The sequence below is a fragment of the Typopeltis vanoorti genome, chromosome 21 (assembly GCF_054136105.1).
Source record: "Typopeltis vanoorti isolate ZY-2024b chromosome 21, IOZ_Tvanoo_1.0, whole genome shotgun sequence".
NCBI classification, from domain to species: domain Eukaryota; kingdom Metazoa; phylum Arthropoda; class Arachnida; order Uropygi; family Thelyphonidae; genus Typopeltis; species Typopeltis vanoorti.
Window position 1 is genome coordinate 19,482,169 of NC_143569.1, and position 22,365 is coordinate 19,504,533.

General features: G+C 35.1%; 1 protein-coding gene across 1 annotated transcript in view; it reads left to right on the forward strand.

Annotated features, from left to right (window-relative positions):
- The window catches only part of LOC150094662 (NPC intracellular cholesterol transporter 1-like), a 559,930-nt gene that overhangs the window by 84,937 nt on the left and 452,628 nt on the right, over positions 1-22,365 (forward strand). Inside the window, exons 5-6 of the mRNA XM_090411614.1 lie at positions 2,128-2,354; positions 9,706-10,129. Of these exons, the coding sequence (XP_090267740.1) occupies positions 2,128-2,354; positions 9,706-10,129 (651 nt within the window). The remainder of the gene's footprint in view (positions 1-2,127; positions 2,355-9,705; positions 10,130-22,365) is intronic.

A 22,365-nucleotide genomic window follows, 5' to 3' on the forward strand; every position in this document is an offset into this window, starting at 1 on the left:
TCCATTACATTTTCTGGCTTGTAACAACACTCCTAGTTATTGTCTTATCTTCCTCTGCTTGAACCCATACACTCTCAAAGACTGGTGTCATTTCTTTCTTCGTTTTCCACTTTTAGTGTGCAACATTTGCAACAAGGAGTAACACTAACACCCACCCACCCACCCACCCTCTGTTTTATCTAGCTTCACTGATTTTATTGTATTTATCTCACTGAACAGCCATTTCTTTAAATGACTGCATTTGTAACTTGAAATGCAAACCTGTCCCTTGCACATTTCTCTTCTCCAATCATATGTACTTCAGATATCTACATATTCCAAACCTGTTTTCCTGTACTTTCTCACTACCTTGTCATTTATTAATCCTTATTAATATCACCTCATTATTATAACCGATATTCTCACAAACACGCATGCATGTGTGCGCACATGCACACACACACACACAGTCTTCTACAACAGTCTCTACCACTGCTCACAAATATTTTGCTCTCTGGTTTGAATTTCCTCACTGTCATCTGATTGAAATGCTGATACCTTATCATCATCAAAATTCCACTTTTTATCATTTTCCCAGACAGGAATTTCTCTAATACAGCTCTGCATACCATGAATCATAGATTCTCCATACATTACACTCTTCACAGTTCCACCTATGGGTAAATGTGTAGAGCTTAACTTTCTGGGGCTGGCTCCTACTGATGAGACTCTGGTGTGGATCAAAATTCATCTACGTCCTAAGGAAGTATGTGATTATAATTTAACATCTTTGTTCATATATCTTATGTTTACAAGGCATTTGACAAGATTCCACACGGAACTCTGTTGCATAAATTAGAGCAAATGGGTATGGATCTGAAGGCTGGTGATTTGGATTAGAGGATAGCTGGTGGATAGATACCAAAGAGTGGTTTACGGAGGAACTGAGTCCAGGAGAAGGCAAGTGACTAGTGGTGTACCTCAAGGCTCAATGCTTGGTCCTCTATTGTTTAATTTGTATATCAATGATATTGGGAATACTTTGAAAGGAAATATCCACTTGTTTGCTGATGATGCAAAATTAGGAAGAGCAATAGTCAATTCAGATGATGTAGATATCTTTCAGGATGACTTAAATAGGCTGTCGGTATGGACTTAGCCACATTAAACTGTCAGTTTAATGTGGCTAAGTGTAAGGTGATGCACTTCGGGAGGATGAGATCACATGCTGTTTACTATATTAACGGAACTGAACTGCAAGAAGTTGACGAGGCAAGGGACTTGGGGAGTTATTGTGGACAATATGCCCTTTAAATTTAAGTTTAAAGGGCATATTGCAAAGATTGCCAAAACATCACATTAAATTACATGGTTGTTGAAGAACACACTAACGAGCAGGGATAAGGAAGTTATTGTTCTACTTTATAAGACATTAATAGGACCGCATTTGGACTATTGTGCACAGATCTGGTCACCTGGATTTCTTGGTGATGAAGAAATGGAGAGGATTCAGAGGTGAGTTACAAAGATTGTTTCAGGTCTGTGGGATGTTCCCTACGAGGATAGATTGAGATCTGTGGGCTCCAAAAACTAGCTGATAGACATGGAGAGGTGATATGATAGAAGCATATAAATTATTAAAGGGATTTTACAGGATTGATACTGATGACATTTTTAAGACCAGTGCAGGAAGGGAGAGAATGAGGGGCCATCCCTGGAGATTATGTAAGTGTGGTTAACAAGGGTGTTAGGACTAGATTTTTTACTTGGAGGGTTGTGAAGGGGTGGAATGTGTTGCCAGAGGTGGTTGTGAATGCTTTGTCTGTGAATGAATTTAAGGAGAAGTATGATAGGTATTGTATAAATAATTGTTAGTGTGTCAATGTGGGGTCTCCCGTGATCAGTCTTTTGGCTCCATGGAGACATCGTTATAATAATAATAATAATAATATGTGCTTGAGTCTAACATAGATGAAGAACAATTTTTTGTATATTGTGTTATAAGGACTGTGCCTATATCACGTAATAATATTATATGATATAAGCATCTAAATTAGTTTGGTTAATAAGAACTGACTAGAAATCAAATTTTCATAAAGATATCTGGATACCAATTTTGGAATGTATATTTTAGATAATTTGTTTCAGATGTTCAGAAGCTCCTGATGCCAATACAAGTGCATGTAGTTGTTTTGACTGTCAAGAATCATGCACTTTGAATATGTCTGCTTTTCCAGTGATTGAGCCTTTAAAAGAACCATGGATAATTTTAGATATGAATGGGACATTATTTGTTTCAGTAATATTATTCTCTACAATTTTACTCTTCATCACTATTTATTTCAACAGATGCTGGAATATAAGAAGAAAAATAGGTATTGCTCTCTCTCTTTTCTCCTTATCTTTTCTGTGTGCATCTCTCCCATCATTTCATTTTTTTTCTTTCTCTCCTATCTTTCCTGTTTCTCTCTCTTTCTCCTCTCCCCCATTATTCCTGTTCCTCTCTCTCTTCCCATTTACTGTCACCTCTCTCTCTCTCTCAGGTTTCTGTAATAAAAGTTATATTTGCAATTCAAAGATGTATTTTGTGATTTTTATAATTTATAAACTAAATAGGAACTGCTAATTAGAAGTCGTTATATATGTTTTTGTAATAAAATATACTTTTCTTTTATTTACATATCTCTTTTTATAGATATATGTTTTTTTTTTTAAATTTTAGTCAGAAAGATATGTCTGTAATGATTAACCATTACAGCCATATCATAATTAATGTGCACAAGTTTACATGGAGAGAAGATGCAATAAATAAGAAAAACCTCATTTAACATGTCATCGTTGATAGTGATATCTTCACACTGGTTTAGGATAAAAGAATGTATAAGAGAATTTGAAATTGGAAGTAACCATCACTTAGTTCTAAGTAGGATAAAAATGAATATCATATTGAAAAGAACAATATGTAAGAGTGTTTTAAGAAGCATTAAAGTTGAGCAGCTTTTACAAATATACTATAGACTCAACTATACAAACATTATTGAAGAAAAAAATTAAACAGTTTGAAAACAAGAATCAAGCCTCTGAGTCTCTGGCAAACTCTGACAAAAACATTGATTGATTCAGCTAGGGAGGTATATGGTGAAGTTTTCTGCAAAGAAAGAAAAATAAGAACCCCATGGTGGACACGTGATGTTAAAGAAGAAAGCATACTCAAAGTTTCCAACAAACAAGTTGGTAGATGTACTAAAAGAATACAAAGATAAAAATGTAAGAGAGCTAAACTATGTGTAAAAGTAGCTAAACAAAAGTCATTGGAAGACTGATAAGAATATAGAAAATAAATATCAGGAAGGCGAAAAAAAATGTTTAGAGACTATTGAAAAAGCTTAGAAATGGAGAAAAGAGCACAGTGAAAGGAAACAAAGATAAGCTGGCATGAAAACAGAAGATAAGAATATCTTAGATGTTTGAAGTAATTACTCTGAAAGACTGTTAAACGAAAGAAGCAGTGGCAGAATCATATTACAAAATTTTCAAGAGGAATGCAAACAGGTGTATATATGAATACTTTTGGTAGAAAAAAGCTATCAAAAACTTGAAATATGGAAATGCAGCTAGAGTAGATAATATTCAACCAGAAATGCTTAAGTATGGAGCATAAAAGTTTGCATATGCACTGTAGCAGGGACTACACTGCATAATTCAGAAGGCCTGGTCAGAAGATTGAATTCCTGATGATGATGATGATGATTATTATTATTTGGCACCTCCAGGGAGTCCAAAGACTCATTGAGGGAGGGCACCTGCTCTACGACTGTCTCCACTACTCATTCCGCCAACTGACTGCAACTACACCAACGCCATCTACCGCCAATCATCACCACCACTACTATTTCCACAGACAATCACAAACATCCATGCCCATGGCTAGATTTGAACCTGCAGCCCTTTGGCTGGAGAGTGGATATGCTAACCACTCAGCCAGCCTGGTTGGCTGATTAGAGTGCTAATGGCTCTCATGTATATATATATATATATATATATATATATATAAAGCTTGTGAGAATTAGAGAGGGATTTATCTACTAAGTGTTCCAGGTAAGATTTATGGAAGTATACTTGAAAAAAATTGTGAAAGAGAATTTACAGGAGAACAAGCTGGCTCCAGACCATATAGAGGTTGTCAAAGTCAGATTTTCACTTTACAAGAAATAGTTGAGAAATCATGGGAATAGGACAAGGATCTGTACTTAAGTTTTGTAGACCAAGTTTTCTTCTTAAAACACTATAATTATATAGGGTAAGTGGAATATTTATAACAGAGCAATACATAGTTGATATTTAAGTTTTAAGACATGGATACACATTATTTCCACTCTTGTTCATCATCTGAATGGATCACATATGAAAGAAAGTGGCATTAAATCAGATATTAGAATTGGATATATCAAATTTAGCTCTTTGCTTTATGCAGATGATGTTGTACTTCTAAACACATCCAGTGCAAGTCTCCAGAATTCTCTAACTAAACTGCATAGCAGCTACTCATCCAAATAAAAAAATTAGAATAATAAAAAGAAATGTATTAAATGATTTGCAATTCTAATTTATTGCCTCCATAACTCAGTTGGTATTGATGAAGCGCTTTGTTCGGAAAGACCTGAGTTTGATTCCTGTCCGTGACATGAGGAACCTTTATCTGTTTTTGAACCTTCATCAGAAATACTTAAGACACAGGCATAGGCCTAATTTGTCATCTATGCCAGTCCCAAACCTGAATAAAATAAGGAGGGATTGAGATGGTGCCATGCCTCCCCATAAAAGGAGTTCACAGCTGTTGTGTCATTATACGAAATAAATAAATAAATGAATTCTAATTTATTCCATAAAAAATAATTATTACCAAATATGAATTAGCATCATCTAAATCTACACACTTTGTAGATTATATAACCATGTAAACACATAAAAATGTAATATAAATTAAAAGGAAACTGTTATTTGAAAATATTCACAAAATTAGAGTAATTTTTAACATGGTTCAAAATATTAGAATATTCCGAATTTTTTCGATTGTTTTTGAGGAGAGCATCGAAACAGCATATATTTCAATAGCTGCAAAAACTTGTGTGCAGAATTGTTTGCATAAGGATTTCAGTTAATCATTTGCTAAACATGGGTCGAATAAGTGACATATCGAAACCTGAGAAGTTTCGTATGGTCTCTACACAAAGAAGGCCACACTCAACAGTTTATAGTTAAGGAATTGAATTCTCAAGCCAGTGTGAGTAGAGTATTGAGGCAGTATTCTAATAACTGGAGTTTTCAAAATAATCACTGCAATAGCAGTTGAAAGGTAATAATTACATCAAGAGATGAGAGAAGATTGAAGAATATCATGAAGAAAAACTGTTTCCAAAGTGTAAGTTATTTTTACAGGAGATGGAAAGAACTACTTGTGAATCTACAACATTGAGACCACTTCACAAATTAGGTTTTAAATCACGCGTGCCTAAGAGAAAGCCGCTTATGATTTCCAAGCAAAAGACAGAATGTGATGATGCAAGCAAAGACTGTTGTGGGATCAAGAGGACTGGAAAAAGGTACTTTTTAGTGATCCCATGGCATGATCATAACAGGATATCTGTTTAATCTAACAGATAAGTTTTTTTTTTTTTTCGGTAGAGGGTGCCAAAATAGGACTTTAGATCTTTTGTCCATTGCAATTGTATTGTTTCACTCACTCACTGTTGCATATACAAGTGTGTTGTGCTCTGATGATGCTGATTTGAAATTCAGCGAAATATAAGCAGTTAATAAAACATCTCTTTGATAAAACTGTTTGGTGTTGATACCATTAAAAAATAAGTCAGGGATATGGGTTTGGTGTCATAAGCAAGAAGCACTTGATAATAAATGCATGAAGCATTCGGTGATATTTGCAACCTCTGCCATGGTATGGGCTTGTATGACCATAGGGGGATACATGCAGGCTGTGTAATGTGTATGAAAGAGTCAATTCCAAAGTGTAGTAAGAAATTCTTGAGTACTTTATGTTACTTGCATTGGAAGATTTATGTGATGGTGATTTCCTTTTTCAGCAGGATTCAGTTTCTTGTCACACTTAGAAGACCACTGGTAGATGGCTCAAAGAAAGGCAAATCGATGTTTTATTCCATGGCTGTCAAACTTACCAGATTTAAAATCCATTGAGAATTTGTGAAGAATCATGTAGACATGTCTTCAAGAAGTTGTCCCAAAAGACAAAAATGAACTTGTTTCTAGTCTGCAGGCCACATGGAATGTTTTGATTAAAAAAAAAAAAAAGTGACCCCCCCCCCAGTAAATAATATGTCCAACCATTTACGAACTGTCATAAAAGCTAAGAGGATGCAACAAAATACTAATTATACCTGTTGTTTCCCATTGAGCAAATAACAGTTTGCTTATAATTTATATTACAGTTTTTTTGTGTTTAAATGGTTATGTAATCTACAAAGTACATAGATTTTGATGATGATAATTCATATTTGATAATAATTGTTTTCTATGCAATAAATTAGAATTACAAATCATTCAATATATTTTCTTTGATTATCTAATTTTTTGATTCGGAGGTGTATAACAACTTTGTCTTGAAAGTTACCAATAAAAATACCAAAACTATGAAAACAGAGCAGGAACAAAGAAAACTTCAGGTGCATTCTCAATGGAAACCTGTAGAACAAGTAAAATAATTCATCTATTTAGGCAGAGTGTTTGGTGAAGATGGCAACTTAAATTTGGAAATAGACAACAGAATAAGAAAAGCTGGTATGGTGGGAAGTCAGTAGAATAAATTTATATCAAATAAGAGAGAAATCAGTCAAATCCTAAGCTTGCCACATACAAGATCATTTTGAAACCAATTTTAACTTATGGATCTGAGAGCTGGGTTAGAAATAAAACATTTGGTCAAAGTCTGGAGGCCACAGACATGAGAGATCTGAAGATGATTAGGAGAATGAACTGATGACATTAGTGGTAGTATCATATTAAAAACAAGGATATTAGGAAAGACTTTGGTATTGTTAGGATTCTGGAATGGTCACTTAAAATAGAAATGGGAAAGGAAAGTTTATCAGAAGTGTTTTTTTTCACAATGGCATGTAAAGACTCAGAGGAATACCAATATCTAAGTGGACTGATGTAGTAATAAGTCATAGAAGACAAAATATAAGATTTGATTATACTGAAGTCCTGACAGATAACAGTTTAATTTGGAGGAGAATTATGGATAGGAGTTAGTAATGACATTAACTTTTTATGTGGTACTATAATTTAGGATACATATCAGGAATTTGATGATGATGATGATAGCAACATTCTACTAAATATAGTATTGTTTCTGCCTCCATGTCACCTCAGAACCACTCCCACCATTTTCTACTTGTATTTTCACCTTGTGCAGTTTTTTCACCTTGTACAGTTTCTCTATTATCATGAACAGCATTCATTCTTCATCTCCCTCTCTTTCTCTTCCTGCTCTTGCTATCCCCATGAAAAACATTATGCTTCTCTCTCTCTCTCTCTCTCTTTCAAGATATCATTCTTTTCTAATCGTGTTTCACTTATATTAACAATTTTCAGGTAAATGAACTCATTCAAAGAAAAATTTTATCTCCCTTACTTTTGATCATATGGTTATTTGTAAACAGTGATTGTAACTGATTTTTCTGTCTGTATCCAGTCCAATTCGTGGTCCTTATAGCCAAACGCATAGGTTTTTCACCAGTTATCCCTTATTTTTTCTTAGTACTACTACTAAGAAATACAAAAGTACTACTCACCTTGTATCCCAGCTCATCCCATTCCTATTTTGAGTACTCTCTCACACATGTTCACTACTGCATCCTCTCATTCTCTGATTCTCACATTTTATTCCTCCCAATAATCCCTGGTATTCTTCCCTCTCTGTCCTTTCATAAGTATTTCTTCATTTTTCAGCTATCTTACTATCTTGATAATTTACACATCTTACTTTGTGAGCTCTGTTGTGCAGTTTTGTCATCACTCCAGCAACATCCTTTCTGGTTGACTCACCACATATCCATTCAGATATAATCCACTGTTTTTGTGCAGTTCCATTTATTCCTCAAATTCATAAACTGCACTTTTTTCTTCCTACCTAGCTCTGTCAACATACTCTTCATGATCTTAATTACTGTCATATCCAGACAGCATGCCGACTATCTTTCTTACCACACTGTTATCTTTCCCTCTCTTCACTGATCTCCTGATATGTATCCTCATGTTTCTTTTCTGTCCAACCCGTTCTACAACAGTCTTTCTTGCTTGTTTATTCCTTATATTTTACTCAGCTCTTTTGCATCTTTCCATTGATATCCACCAATTGTTATTTCATGCTGCATATGAGTTATCTCATTTCTCATCTTTACCTGCTCAGTTTTCAACTCTTGCATCTTCCCATTAATTGTATTCACTCCAAATGTATTCTTTACTTTTTGACAGGCAAGTTTTGCCTTCTTTTCAGTTATCTTCTCTTTCCTACTGTTAATATGCTGTCTTCCTTCTTAGCATTCCTATAGAACATATTTACTGACTCAATTTTCAAGTCTTGCATCATTCCATTAATTGCATTCACTCCAAATGTACTCCCACTTTCTGGCAGGTATGTTACTTTCTAACTGAATAAATTCTCTTCTTTCTCAGTAATCATCCTCTCTCTCTCTCTCTCTCTCTCTCTCTTTCTCACTGGCAGTATTATTTCTTACTCACCCTTCTGCTTACTACCACTATTGCACTCTTTATCTCCTAACTCTTTTTTATCATACAGTTAAGTTCTTAAAGTTTTTTATAGTTTCACCTTTTGGTCTTCCCAGAGGATCCGAATAGACTGTGTGAGTAGTCAAGTGAATGGGGCTATCAATTTAATGTTGAAAAGCATGAGATCTTGAAATTTAGTAAGCAAGAATGAGATGCAAAGCATACAGTTTATGGGAAAATTTTGAAGGAGTTGGAGGAGATGAGAGATCTGGAAGTGGCAGTGGATGATAACTTGATTTTAGGTGCCATGCTAAAATTTTGAGGCTATCACAAGAGGATTATGTCAGTGCTGAGAAGGATCTTAATGTATAGGAGTAAAAAGGTTATAGTTCCCTTGTATCAGGCCTTGACTAGGTCACATATGGACTACTACTGTGTGCAGATCTTGTCACCTGGATTTCAAGTGGATGATGTTATCATAGGAGGGTCTGGAGAAGATTTGTTGAGGATTCTGGAATATGGTATATGAAGACAGATGGAAGAAATGCAATTTGTAGAGCCTTATGAGTAGAAGAATTGGGATGATCACGATATATAAATTGGTGAGGGGTTATTACCAACTTAATGTGGAGAATTTTTTGTACAGTGAAAGGAGACACAGGTAGAACAAGAGGCCATCCCCAGAAGCTTTATAAGGAGAGTGAAAGCAAGAGCATGAAGGACATTTTTTTTTTTTGCTTTGAAAGGAGTTGAGTAAAATGCATTGCCTGAGAGTGTGGGGAGTGCAGAAACTGTGAATGATTTAAGGTTTGGTTCAATGATTTTTTTTTTTTTTTTTTTTGTGAGAGAGAGTAAGCCTCCTTCAGTGAGTCTTTTGATTCCATAGAGGGTCTGATGGAATAATAATAATAATAATAATGTCACAATTTTCTCAAAAGATATATCACTTTTGTTTTGCAGGTATGTTATTCCTAGCTACTGAAGAAGACACAGACTTGAGCAGAAATAAAGCTTCATCCAGAACTTCTTCAACTTTAAGTGATACAAATCGAATGCATTCTCCAGTATGTGAAATATATGGAATTGCAAGTAACAGAATTCTGTATTCAGACCATTCAACCAGCATTTCATGTTTAAGCAAAATGCTTTGTTTCAGGAAGCTGGGATTTGAAATGGAGCATTTCATTAGAAAGATATTTTTCAAATGGGGACTATTTGTTACTTACCATCCTTTTATTGTATTGTTGCCATCTTTAGCCATCAGTCTTTTTCTCTGTACAGGAGTGTATTTTAACTTTCAAGTCACAGCTGATCCTGTTGAACTTTGGGTATCACCCAGCAGTCAAGCCCGTCAAGACATGGAATATTTTAATGAACACTTTCAGTAAGTTTATTTTCAGACATATTCTTATGGATTGATTTTATTCTTTTAGAATTTTCATGATATGTCTGTTGCATCTGTTAAAGTAGTAGAAGAAAAGGATATTTTATTATTATTATTATTATTATTATTACATGTTACTTAGATGGTATCCCAAAACTCCTTATGAGAGGCACTTCACAGTTTTCCAAAGTCAGCCAGAAAAAACATGCAGTTTTTGTCCATTAATTGCATCTTTTTTTTTTTTTTTCTGACTAAGTAGGAGGGAAACCAGTTTTTTTCCAAACTAATTCCATACGAAGAGTCTTCCTCTCATGGATTTAAACACAGGACCATTTTCATGAAATAATATTAGTGCATTATCTCCCTTCATATTTACCTCTTGTGATAAAATGTTCAATAGAATTTAAGTCCCCTTCCTAAATTACCGTAATATATACTGCAATTTGTTTTACACAGTGTATTAAAAAAAAAAAACGTTTTATTATTCTTAGCGCCAGACCTCCATAGAATCAAAACATTCATTTCTAGAGGTTCCCACTATCACAAATAAAGGTCAAATTATGCCTTAAACTCATTCAGTGTTTCCATACTCACAACATTTCCAACCACTCACAATCTTTCCATGCAAAGAACTGGCTCCTCACTTGTATGCTCACTCCCTCCTTATACAGTTTCCAGGGATGGCTTTTTTTTTTATGCTTATCTTCCTCCATTCTGTGAAAATATGTTACACATTAACCTGATAACAGCCTCTACCAACTTATATCTCTCAATCACATCCCTCCTTCTTTTCCTATTGATGAGGTCCTGCAAATGGCACTCCAGAGAAGATTGACTAAGTCAATCTTCTCTGGACCATTTGTAATGTATCCTCATTCACCTTATACATTGGGACCATAACCCTTTATGGTTCCAATGAGCCTTCTGCAGTCAAGGCTCTTGCTATCAATGCCATTATCTGATGCAATAATCTCACCAGTATTGATAGAAGACTGGAATATATAAATATTGGTGATGTTACTTAAAATGTGGTGTTTTAAGTTCAGGAGAACATAGAGGACCTGGATAATTAAACACACTTGCATGTTTAATTGCACAGGACAAAGAGCAAAATTGAAAGGCTACAGAAACAGCAAGAGAATAGATGAATTGAGACCAGAAAAAAGCAAGAGGTCTAATGCCAAAACGAAAATTGTAAGAATTAAATGAAAGAAAGAGTGTAAGAAGATAATTTTTTACAACAATTCTATGATATGGAAAGTACTTCACGAAAACAATAAAAAATCTTGTTTTCCTGGTACAAAAATTTATAATATTAGTATTGCTGTCAGACTGCAGAAAATAAAGGTGAAAGAATTGATTGTTTTGGCTGAAACCAATGACCTGAGACGTGTGAAGTATTGTGTGAGGGAAGACATGAAAGAGTAATTGGAAGAAGTGAAAAAGAAGATCTAGGTGGTGAAGTTTTGTAATGCTGCCATGCTATGATAGAGCAAACTGAGTAGGAAGGCTATGATAGCTAATGAATCAGTATGAAGTTGTGCAGAAGGAATGATCTAGAGTTTGTGGACCCATGACCTGAGTTTGATGGACTGAAAGAATTGTACAGTGCTGATCGATTCAGAATTAGGTGTCTAGAGAGCTTTGTTCGCTGAGAGTGTGGAAATGCAGAGGCAGGGAAACTAAAGAAATGGGGGGGGGATGCACAAATGTGTTTGAGAAGGCACCTTTGAAATGAATGAGTGTGTGAATGAACCAAAAATTTGGAATCTACTCTCTCAGGCAATGGTATTGAATGGGGTAGTCAATTCAGGCCGTTGGAGCTACAGAAATGCTGCAGTTTTTATATACTAATGCATCAGGAATAAAAGGGAGGAGTTTTTGGCATTGGTTAGTGCAACCACACCAAAAGTTATAGGCATTAGGAGACTTAGCTAACAGAAGATGATGTAGTGGGATGGGATACTGCTCATGATGGCTGATGAATTACAGCCAACAAGACTAGGAGTCAGTCAGACAGATGGCAGTTCTTTTGAATCAATCTGGTGTGAGATTGAGGCCGATAGGACAAAATATAAAATTGGTTGCTGCTATAGGCCAGGGGATGCTAGGAATGATGTGGATGACATGCATCAGCAGTCAGTTATAAGATTTAATGCCACTTTTCATCATAATATGCTTGTCATCCATAGAGATGATGAATAATAGTGGCGATAATGTGCACTCTTGTCTCACACCTGATTTAACATCAAACCACTTTCCTGTACCTTCTTCAAATCTAACTGCAGAAATACAACTCAAATATAGATTATATATTGCTTGATATAATGTTCCATTTACACCATATTACTCTACCATTTTGAACAACTTTCCTCTTGGACATCTTGTCATATGCCTTTTCCACTACAAACTGAAATATAGATCCTTGTTGTATTCCTGCAATTTCTCAACTATTTGTCTTAAAGCGAAAACTTATCCTAACATCTTTTGACCTGATTCCAGCTTGTAATTCTCCAGACTTCCCTTCCTCAAATTTTCTTTGTCCTTTCTTAAGTGGACATGAATAAACCATATAGGAACACACAGTAGGGAAATTTCTCTGCAATTCTCATATTCACTTTTATTTCCGTTTTTATAGATGGTACTATATCAGAGCTAATCCAATAATCTGGAATTCTACCCTCTGACCATTCCTTCTGAATTATGCAGTATAGCCACTGGAAAACTTATAACTCCATAGTTGAACATTTCTAGTCAAACATCATTTTTTTTAACGTGATTCCCATTCATGAAAAGTTGTAAACCTGTAGTACATCAGTACCGTGAGTGGGCTAAGAATCTTTTTTTATTCATCATCATCATCAATCTCTTGATACGTATCCCCAAGGGGTGCTAAGGCTACTATGACAGCACTATGTGATTAAGTTTACATTATTATTAATCTCCTATCCACAATTTTATTCCAAATTAGTCTGTTACTTTTCAGCACTCCAATATTATCATATCTAACATTTTGTGCTTCTAAGACACTTTTGACTGAATCAGTGCACCTAGACCTGCCATCATAGCATGCATCAAACACCTGTTTAGCTAACCTTTTATTAGCTAATCTTTAGCTAATAAAAGGTTAGATTAGCTTTGCTTACACATTCATAAATGATAACAGTGTCAAGTTCTAATAACTTTCTAATAACTTTGTTTTTAATGTGATTCTTCCTTTCATGCCATCTGCTCACTCACCTAATTTTTCTCAGAACTCTCATATCTGTGGTCTTGAGTCTCTGATCAAGTGCTTTATTTCTAACCCAACTCTCCGATCAATAACTTAAAATTCTTGTGTACTGCTAGTTTGGTGTTTTGGCTAATTTTTCTTTCTTATCCCATATAAATTTATTCAACTGGCTATACTATCTTTACTTATATATTTTACTTATACTCCACTATACTAGCTTTACTTATAATGTTGTCTATTTCCAGATTTAACTTGTCATCTTCACTAAAAACTGTGCCTAAATAGCTGTAATATTTTACTTGTTCTATAGGTTAAATATATGTAATATTTTACTTGCTCTCCTCTCAGAATGCAGTTGATGTGTTCAATGTTTCTGCCTATTTTCATAGTTTTGGTCTTTCTGTTGCTAATCCAATTCTGTTGCTGATTTTCATGCTAAATTTGCTATTGCTGTTAGAGAATGCTGGAGACTTGCACCAGATGTGTTTAGGAGTACAACATCATCTGCATAAAGCAAAGCGATAAGTTTGACATCTTCAATTCTAATATCAGGTCTAATGTCACTTTCTTTTATATAATGTGATTCATATAGATGATGAAGAAGAGTGCAGATAATGTGCATCCTTGTCTTACTCCTTATTTTACATTGAATCATCTTCTTGTGGTTCCTTCAATTCTAATTGCTGATTTGCTACTTAAATATAGACTATGTATTGCTCTGTGTAATGTCTTAGTTAATATAATTATAGTGTTTTGAAAAGGTTTTTTCTGGTACCTTGTCATGTGCCTTTTCCGGGTCCACAAAACTTAAGTACAGATCCTTGTCATAATTCCTGCAATTTCTCAACAATTTGTCGTAAAGTGCAAATATGATCCTCACAACCTTTATTTGGCCTGAACCCAGCATGTTCTTCTCCAAGTTTCTCTTCCAGAATCTTTCTTAACCTCTTTTCAAGTATGCTTGCATAAATCTTATCTGGAACACTTAGGAGAGAAATTTCTCTGTAATTTTCAGAGTTAGCTTTATTCCCTTTTTTATAGTTGGGAACTATGAGAGCTCTACTCCAATCATCAGGAATTTGATCTTCTGACTATGCCCTCTGAATTATTGAAACTTTTATACCTCCATACTTAAGCATTTCTGGTCAAATATCATCTATTCCAGCTTCATTTCTTTATTTCAAGTTTTTTAACAGCTTTTTTCTATTACTCTGAAAGACTGTTAAACAGTCTTTCAGAGTAATTACTCCTGACATCTTGGATATCTTTATCTTCTGTTTTCATGTCACCTTTATCATCTTTGATTCCTTTTACAATACTATTTTCTCCATTTCTAAGTATTTTCAATAGCCTCCAGAACATTTTGCCATCTTCCTGATATTTATTTTCTGTATTCTTACTAGTCTTCCAATGACTTTTGTTTAGCTACTTTTGCACATAGTTTAGCTCTCTTACATTTTTCTCTGTATTCTTTTAGCGCATCTGCAAACTTGTTAGCTGGAAACTTTTGGTATGCTTTCTTCTTTTCCAGAACTGCTTCTTTAACTTCTTGTGTCCACCATGAGGTTCTTATATTTCTATCCTTAAAGACAATTTCACTATATGCCTCCATTGCTGTATCAATCAATGTTTTCTTCAGCATTTGCCACTGAGACTCCAAGGTTTGGTTCTTGTTTTCAAACTGCTTCAAATTTTCTTCAGTGATGTTTGTATTGTGGAGTCCGTGGTTTATCTGTAAAAACTGCTCAACTTTAATTGTTTTTAAAACTTTCTTGCATTCTGTTCTTTGCAATGTAATATCCATTTTTATCCTGCTTAGTAATGGAGTACAGGAGCAGTAAGTGATGGTCACTTCCAATTTCAAATCCTGTGTCTTGAACCAGCATGAAGATATCATTATCAATAATGACTAATCGAAGATTTTCTCATGTCTTCTGTTTTCTCTCCACGTGAGCTTGTGCATGTTTTTATGTTGGAAGATGGCATTTTACGTTGAATTATGCTAGTAAGAATAGAGCTTAGTTGGTTAAATTCGAATTGCTATCCCATCCTTATTTGTTCAGTCTTTTGATAGATGCCTAACGGGATGCACCTTGAGAAGGTGAAGATTGGACATTAAATGTGAAGCCCTTGTCAATTCTTTAAAGGATATGTGAAGGTTTCAACCAATTATCTAGCTGAGACTCTTAAGTACCCTTATATATTACAAAGTTACAGAGTTTTTTTACATAAATGGATGTCACATTTACTATCCAGCATCTGCAGTGAATATCTAGACTATTTAGAAATAATTGAAATAGAAATATTGTTTTAGTCACAGGATTGGTGACTAAAGGATGCAAGGTCCTAAAGGGATCCAGGATGCAGTTGATGTTTTCAATGTTCTTGCCTACTTTCATAGTCTATGTTTCTGTTTGTCATCAAATTTCTTATAGCAGTTATTCAACTTAGGGAATACTGTTTAGAATTACATTATCATCTGCATAAATTGCTGAGTGAAATATCTTCAATATTTATATGAAGCCTAATGCCACATTACTTCATAATGTGTACCATATTGATGAAGAATAATCATGGAGATATTATGTAATCCTTGTAACACAGCTGATTTAACATCAGACTGTCATCATGTACTTTCTTCAGTTCTAGCTGCTGACTTACAACTCAGATATAAACTATGTATATTTTTGCAAAAAATAATCAGAAATTAAAATTATGAATCTTTTTACAATAAAAATTATGAATATTTTTATTGTTTATGTTAGTATATCATTAGTTTTGCTTTCATAACACACATAATTGCCATTTACATGAAGTGTGCATGCTCACTGAGGAGATTGATGGGTGATTGACAACTGACAGAGAGAGCATTTGGCACTGTGGTAATGAGATAAACAAGTAGAGAGAGAGAATGGAAATTTGAAAATGGCAACCAGCGAATTTTGTTTTTAGGAAGTTTTTTTACTAAACGTGACAGTCAGAAGAATATTCATAGAAGATACCAAAAAGGAATCGTAGCACTGTCAATTTTTAAACTGTTAGGCTATCAACAAGTGTTTAGTAAATAAAAGAAGATATTGGAGTTGACATTCTAATTCAATGTTCAAGGAAATGCTAAATGAAAAGTTTCGTTATCTGTGTTAAGGACGCCATATCTATTCATTATTTTATTAGAAAAAGTGATGGGAATTAGTAAAATCTGAAACTGTAAAGGGACATAACATGAAGAGTTCTACTTAGATATGTTGTTTATGAAATAGTAGAAGAAAATGTCTTTCTGTGGTGAATAATTTAGTGATTTGTGGATCATATTGAATTACATGAGGTAAGAATATTTGTTCTCCAGTGAAGCAAAGAGAATGATTGGAGCAGGTGCATGCTAAATGGGGAGATAAAAAAAGATCCCATGGAAAGAAAGAAGTAAATTTTATATTTTCAGAAAGGGCCTAACAAACAAACTGACTCTGATGAACATTTTGTTGTTGTAAAAACAAGGTGTTTAGTTTGATAGACATGATTAAGTATATGTTAAACAACCCAGTAATAGAATGAGTCAGAGAATGAATTATTTTATTTTATTTTTTTGGATAAGAAAATCTCTCAAGTGTAGACTTATTTTGAAGCCCTTGGATCCAATTAATTTTATAGTTAATTGGATCCAAGGGCTTCAAAATAAGTTAAATTTAAATAAAATTTGTGTAATTTTATTTAAAGTGTATATAATGTTTTAGTTCCATTAAATGTATATTTTTTTATTTGGTCTTGAGTCAGTAATTTTCCAGATTCTAAAAGAAATAGAGTTAAATGTCATTGCACCAATCAGATTGAACTGTTGTGTAATTACTTAACACTCAGCGTAAAAACAGTCTTTACACAAATGAAAAATGATAAAAAAATAACAGTTTGATATAATATACCATTTACACCATATAACTGTCGCATTTTGAACAGCTTTCTTTTAGCAGCTTGTTGTGTACCTTTTACAGATCTTCCAGACTCAAATATTGATTTGGGTTGTATTCCTATGATTTCTCAGCTATTTGTTTAAAAATAAAAATCTGATCCTGAACTCAGCTTATTTTTCTTGAAGTTTCAAGCAGACCAGACAACCCCCATGGGAGGCACCACAGTGAAAGTGTATGTCAATGTTATCAGGGTGGATAGCGAACACTTTGGATGTGAAGTACTCAGAATCTCGGAGCTGGCACTTGATTTCAGTTTTATAGAAGATCTTCTGCCCCATTGCTGTTTAACTTGTATATTAATGATATTGGTGACTTTTTGGATGGAGATATTCAGTTGTTTGCAGATGATGCAAAGTTGGGACGAACCATGAAGAGTAGAGATGTTGTGGCCTTACAAGAAGACATGATTAAATTGAGTGATTGGACATGGGAATGTGGATGAAAATTCAACGTTGCAAAATGTAATGTTTTAAAATTTGGGAAACAAAGATGGGATGCAGAATTTATGCTTGGTGAGGATATATTGTCAGAGGTGGAGGAAATAAGAGATCTGGGGATGATAGTGGATAAGGATCTGAAATTTAGGGGACACATATCCAAAATTGTGAAGACAACACAAAGGCGTCTGGGAATGATGCGGAGGACACTGACTTGTATAAGTAGGGAGATTCTTGTTCCATTGTATAAGGCTTTGATTAGGCCACACATGGACTATTGTGCCCAGATTTGGTCACCTGGTTTTCAGAAGGATGAAGAGATGTTGGAGAGGGTCCATAGGCAACTGATTAAGGTAGTTTCTAACCTCTGTAATGTCAAGTATGAGGAAAGATTGAGAAGATGCAACTTGCAAAGTCTGGTGGACAGGAGGAAGAGGAGAGGTTTAGTAAGGAGTTGTTATAAGATCAATGCTGGAGAAGTTCTACAGAAAATAATGTGAGATCAGGGGAGAACCAGAGGTCATCCCTGGAAGCTGTATAAAGAGGGTGTGAGTAGGGGAATGAGAAGCAGGTTTTTTCATGCAGAGTTGTGAATGATTGGAATGCCTTGCCTGAGAGTGTGGTGTCTGCAGAGAATTGGAGTGTGTTTAAAGCACTGTATGATGTGCTGTGTGTATGATAAGAAGACCTCCTAGATGAATCTTTGCTCCATGGGGTCTTGGTAATAATAATAATAATTTTTTTTTAGCCTCTTCTCTTAGAATGATTGTATAAATCTTACCAGTAATACTCGTTATGGAATTCTACTGTAATTATCATATTCAGCTTCATTTTTCTTTTAATAGATTGGTACTATGAGAGCTCTACTCCAATTATCTGGAATTTGGCCTTATGACCATGATTCCTGAATTAGGCAGTGCAGCAACTCCATATTTGAGTATATTTGGTGGAATATCTTATATACTAAAGCTGCCTTTCTGCATTTCTGCAGGTTTTATGGACTTTCTACTTCAAGTATTGGTGTACTCCTCATTACATTTCTTTTGACTATTTTTGATATTGTTTGATATTTGATATGTATCTTTCACATATATATATATATTTTGACAACAATCCATTCCTGTTTCACCAGTTTTCTACATCATGATTGCACTTGCCAGCTGGCAGCAGTTGGTAAGACTTCACAACCATACCCTGTGAAGATATCACTAATAAAACACCCAGAAACTTCATGTTTCTTCCTTCACATGCTGCTTGAGATAACTATCATCAGAAACTCAACAGATTTACTCTCCCTGTTTCCTCCCACTAAATCTTCCTTTTAGTCTACTTTCTTATCATTAATATTTTCCATTAGGATCACCTTTCTTTTGCATGTCCAACTAATTTTCCTAAACATTTTGCACTCAGTGCTCACCATATTCTCTGGCCTATAACAACACCTTATTAGATGTGCTATTCTGCATTCTCACATTTAACAACTTCAAAATATTCACCTCTACCTGTACTACTGTTTTCTGCTTCCATGCTTATAGGACACAGTTCCTCTGCTATCATTAACAGCATTTCCCCCTCCTCTCTTCACCTTCCTGTTTGTATCCATCTTCCTCCTGTCCTTCAACACCTGATTCCTAATCTCTCTCTCTCTCTCTCTCTTTTCCTTAGCCACACTAATTATATCTTGACTGTGTACTCTTATTATATAATAGCACTTCAAATATCCAAAAGCAACTCATTTAAATGCATTCCCTCAACTTTAAACCATTTTCACTTCCTTTCAAATTCATTTCAGTAGATTCACAAATTTCACATCCTCTCCAGATACAATTCAGCCATCTTGTCATTCACTATCAATGCCCTTCTTCTCTGTTCACAATTATCATAGCTGGGCAACATGCTAACCACTTTCTCAATGACTCTGTTGTTGTTATTATTATTATATGGGCAACTCTATAGAGTTCACTGAGAGAGAGAGAGAGAGATCCTAAACATTATGCCAAGCTGTAGCCAATATTCACACCATATCTATCATATTTTGCTTTGCACTCATTCATAGAATTCCAGCATCCACTACAGATACTGGAAACCTGTTCCATTTATTCACTGCTCTCCAAGAAAAAAACCTTGTCCTCTCACCCTTGCTATTCAGTTTCAAAGTTGGTCTCTAGTTCTTCCCAACACTAGACCTGTTCTGAAAATTTTCCTCTGTATTAATCCTGTAAAAACCTTTTGGTAATTTGTATTTCTTAAATAATATCTCCTCTTTTTGTGACTTGTGAACCAATTTTTGTAGACCTGCCACCATTTTCATCACTTATCTCTGGATCCTCTCCACCTCTTCCTCATTCCCAGGAAACCCAGGTGACCAGATTCCCTTCTTGACTACTGAAGCTGTGCACAGTAGTCAAGAAGGGAATCTTATCAAGGCATTATAAAGAGGTATAATAACCTGCTTATCTCTGCTCATCTGGGTGCTCTTCAGTAACCAAGTATCCATGCCATTCAGATGAAGCTGTTTTAGCTACTTTTGCAATATGTGGCTAAACTTCAACTAAACTTTAACTCCCTATCCACTAACACCCCAAAATCCTTAGCTTCATCAATTTCCTAGAGTCAAGTACCATCAGTATGGTGTTACATGCTCAGCTGGTAATCAATTTTTTTCACCCTAAATTGCATAACCTTACACTTTGCTACATTAAACTGACAACCCTTATCCTTTACCCATATTGCCAGTCTACTTTTTTTCTTTTTATGTTGGGCCCGTATATGAGAGGTTGGCTGGTCAACCTATAATACGTTAGTACCGTGTATGGGTGGTGGGTTGGGAAAGGAGAAACTTCTTTACATTTGATTTGAAAGCCTGTATGTTGTATTTCTTGGGAAATATGTCAGGGAGAAGACTGTTCCACAGCACCGTGGTGGCAGGGATGAAGGGAGAGGAAAACAAACTTGTTCTGTGGGTTTCAAGGTGTACTGTGAAAGGATGTTGGGCAGCAGCTGTGCGTGTTCCAGTGGGCTTAGTACAGAGTGGGGGAATTATTGATGCTGTTTCAGATGAACATTTCCTGTAGAAATATTTATAGAATATAGGAATTGCAGAGGCCAAGCATCTATGTGAAAGTGAGGGGAGCACGTTGGTGAGAGATGGGTCATTTATCAGTCTAATTGCTCTCCTTTGTATTGAGTCAAGCATTTTGAGGGAGCTTTTAGGAGCCCCCCCCTCCAAATGTGAGAGCAGTATTCGATAGCTGGACGGATTTGTGATTTGTATAATATTAACAGCTGTTTAGAAGTGAAGTAGCATCCTGAGCGAAAGAAAAAACCAGTTTTTTGGAAGCTGAGGATGTAATGTGTTTATGCCAGGAGAGGCTTGATGTCAGGGTAATTCCGAGAAGAGAAATCTCATCTTGTCTGGGAATTTGAGTGTTATCAAAAATAATGCTGGGGAAAAATGGTTCTTTTTTGTGAGAAATAAGACAGAACTGGGTTTTACTAGGTTTTACTTAAATCATTCTCAAAATTTTATTGACTATTGCTCTAGCCAATTCTGCATCATGGACAAACAACTGAATAGTTGTTCTCAGATCATTTCCTATATCATTAATGTACAAATTAAATAGTAGTGGCCTAAGAACAGAGTCCTGCAGCACATCATTAGTCACAGGCTTTCTATTGGACTAATCCTGAATAAACTACTGTCTGGTATCTCTCTATCAACTACCCTCTTATCCACTTTGTCATCATTATTATCCATCTCCATGTGCTGCAATTTGCTGATTAGAATTCTTTGCAGTGTCCTGTCAAAAGCCTTTGCAAAGTTCAGCAGTGTGACTGTAAGCCCATGACCTTTATCCAGCTCAACTCTTGCTGTATTATAAAAGGTAAGTTACTGAGGCACAATCTACTCTTCACAAAACCATGTTGTCTCCCACATAGTATTCTGTGTACTGTCTACCCATTTCTGTATTTTTCTCTTAACCAACTTCTCCAATACTTTGACCACAACTCCTGAGATGTTAATTGTTAAGTAATTTGCTGCCTTTGTCTTGGAACCTTTTTTATACAATGGAACTATTTTTTCCTCTTTCCATCCACTTTGAACCAACCTTTAGCTGAGACTTAAATTAAATAATCTGGTTAAAGGTACTGCCAATTCCCTAGTACCTTCTTGTAAAACTCATGCTGGTATTCCATCTATAGCTTTATTCATATCAAGGTTCTATAATATCCTATGCACCTCCACTTCATTACCTCTATTTCCATGTAAGCTTTTGCCTCTCTTGTTATTGCAACATCTGGATGATATACTCTTGAAAAGTGTTCACTTAGTAATTCAACTATTTTGTCTGCTTCAGTAACATCCTTACCATTGGCATTAATTAAAATTATTCTTCCATAATCATTCTTCCTTTTACTTGCAGCATACCAAAAGAACTCTTGGGATTACCTTTGGCCTATACTGCTAATTCTTCTCACGCTTTGATTTTGCCTTTCTTACCATACTGTTCACCCTTCTGGCTTGCCTTATTTTATTCTGTTCACATATGTCTACTTGTCTCTCTGAATTCCATCCATAATTTTTTTTTTTTTTTTTTTTTT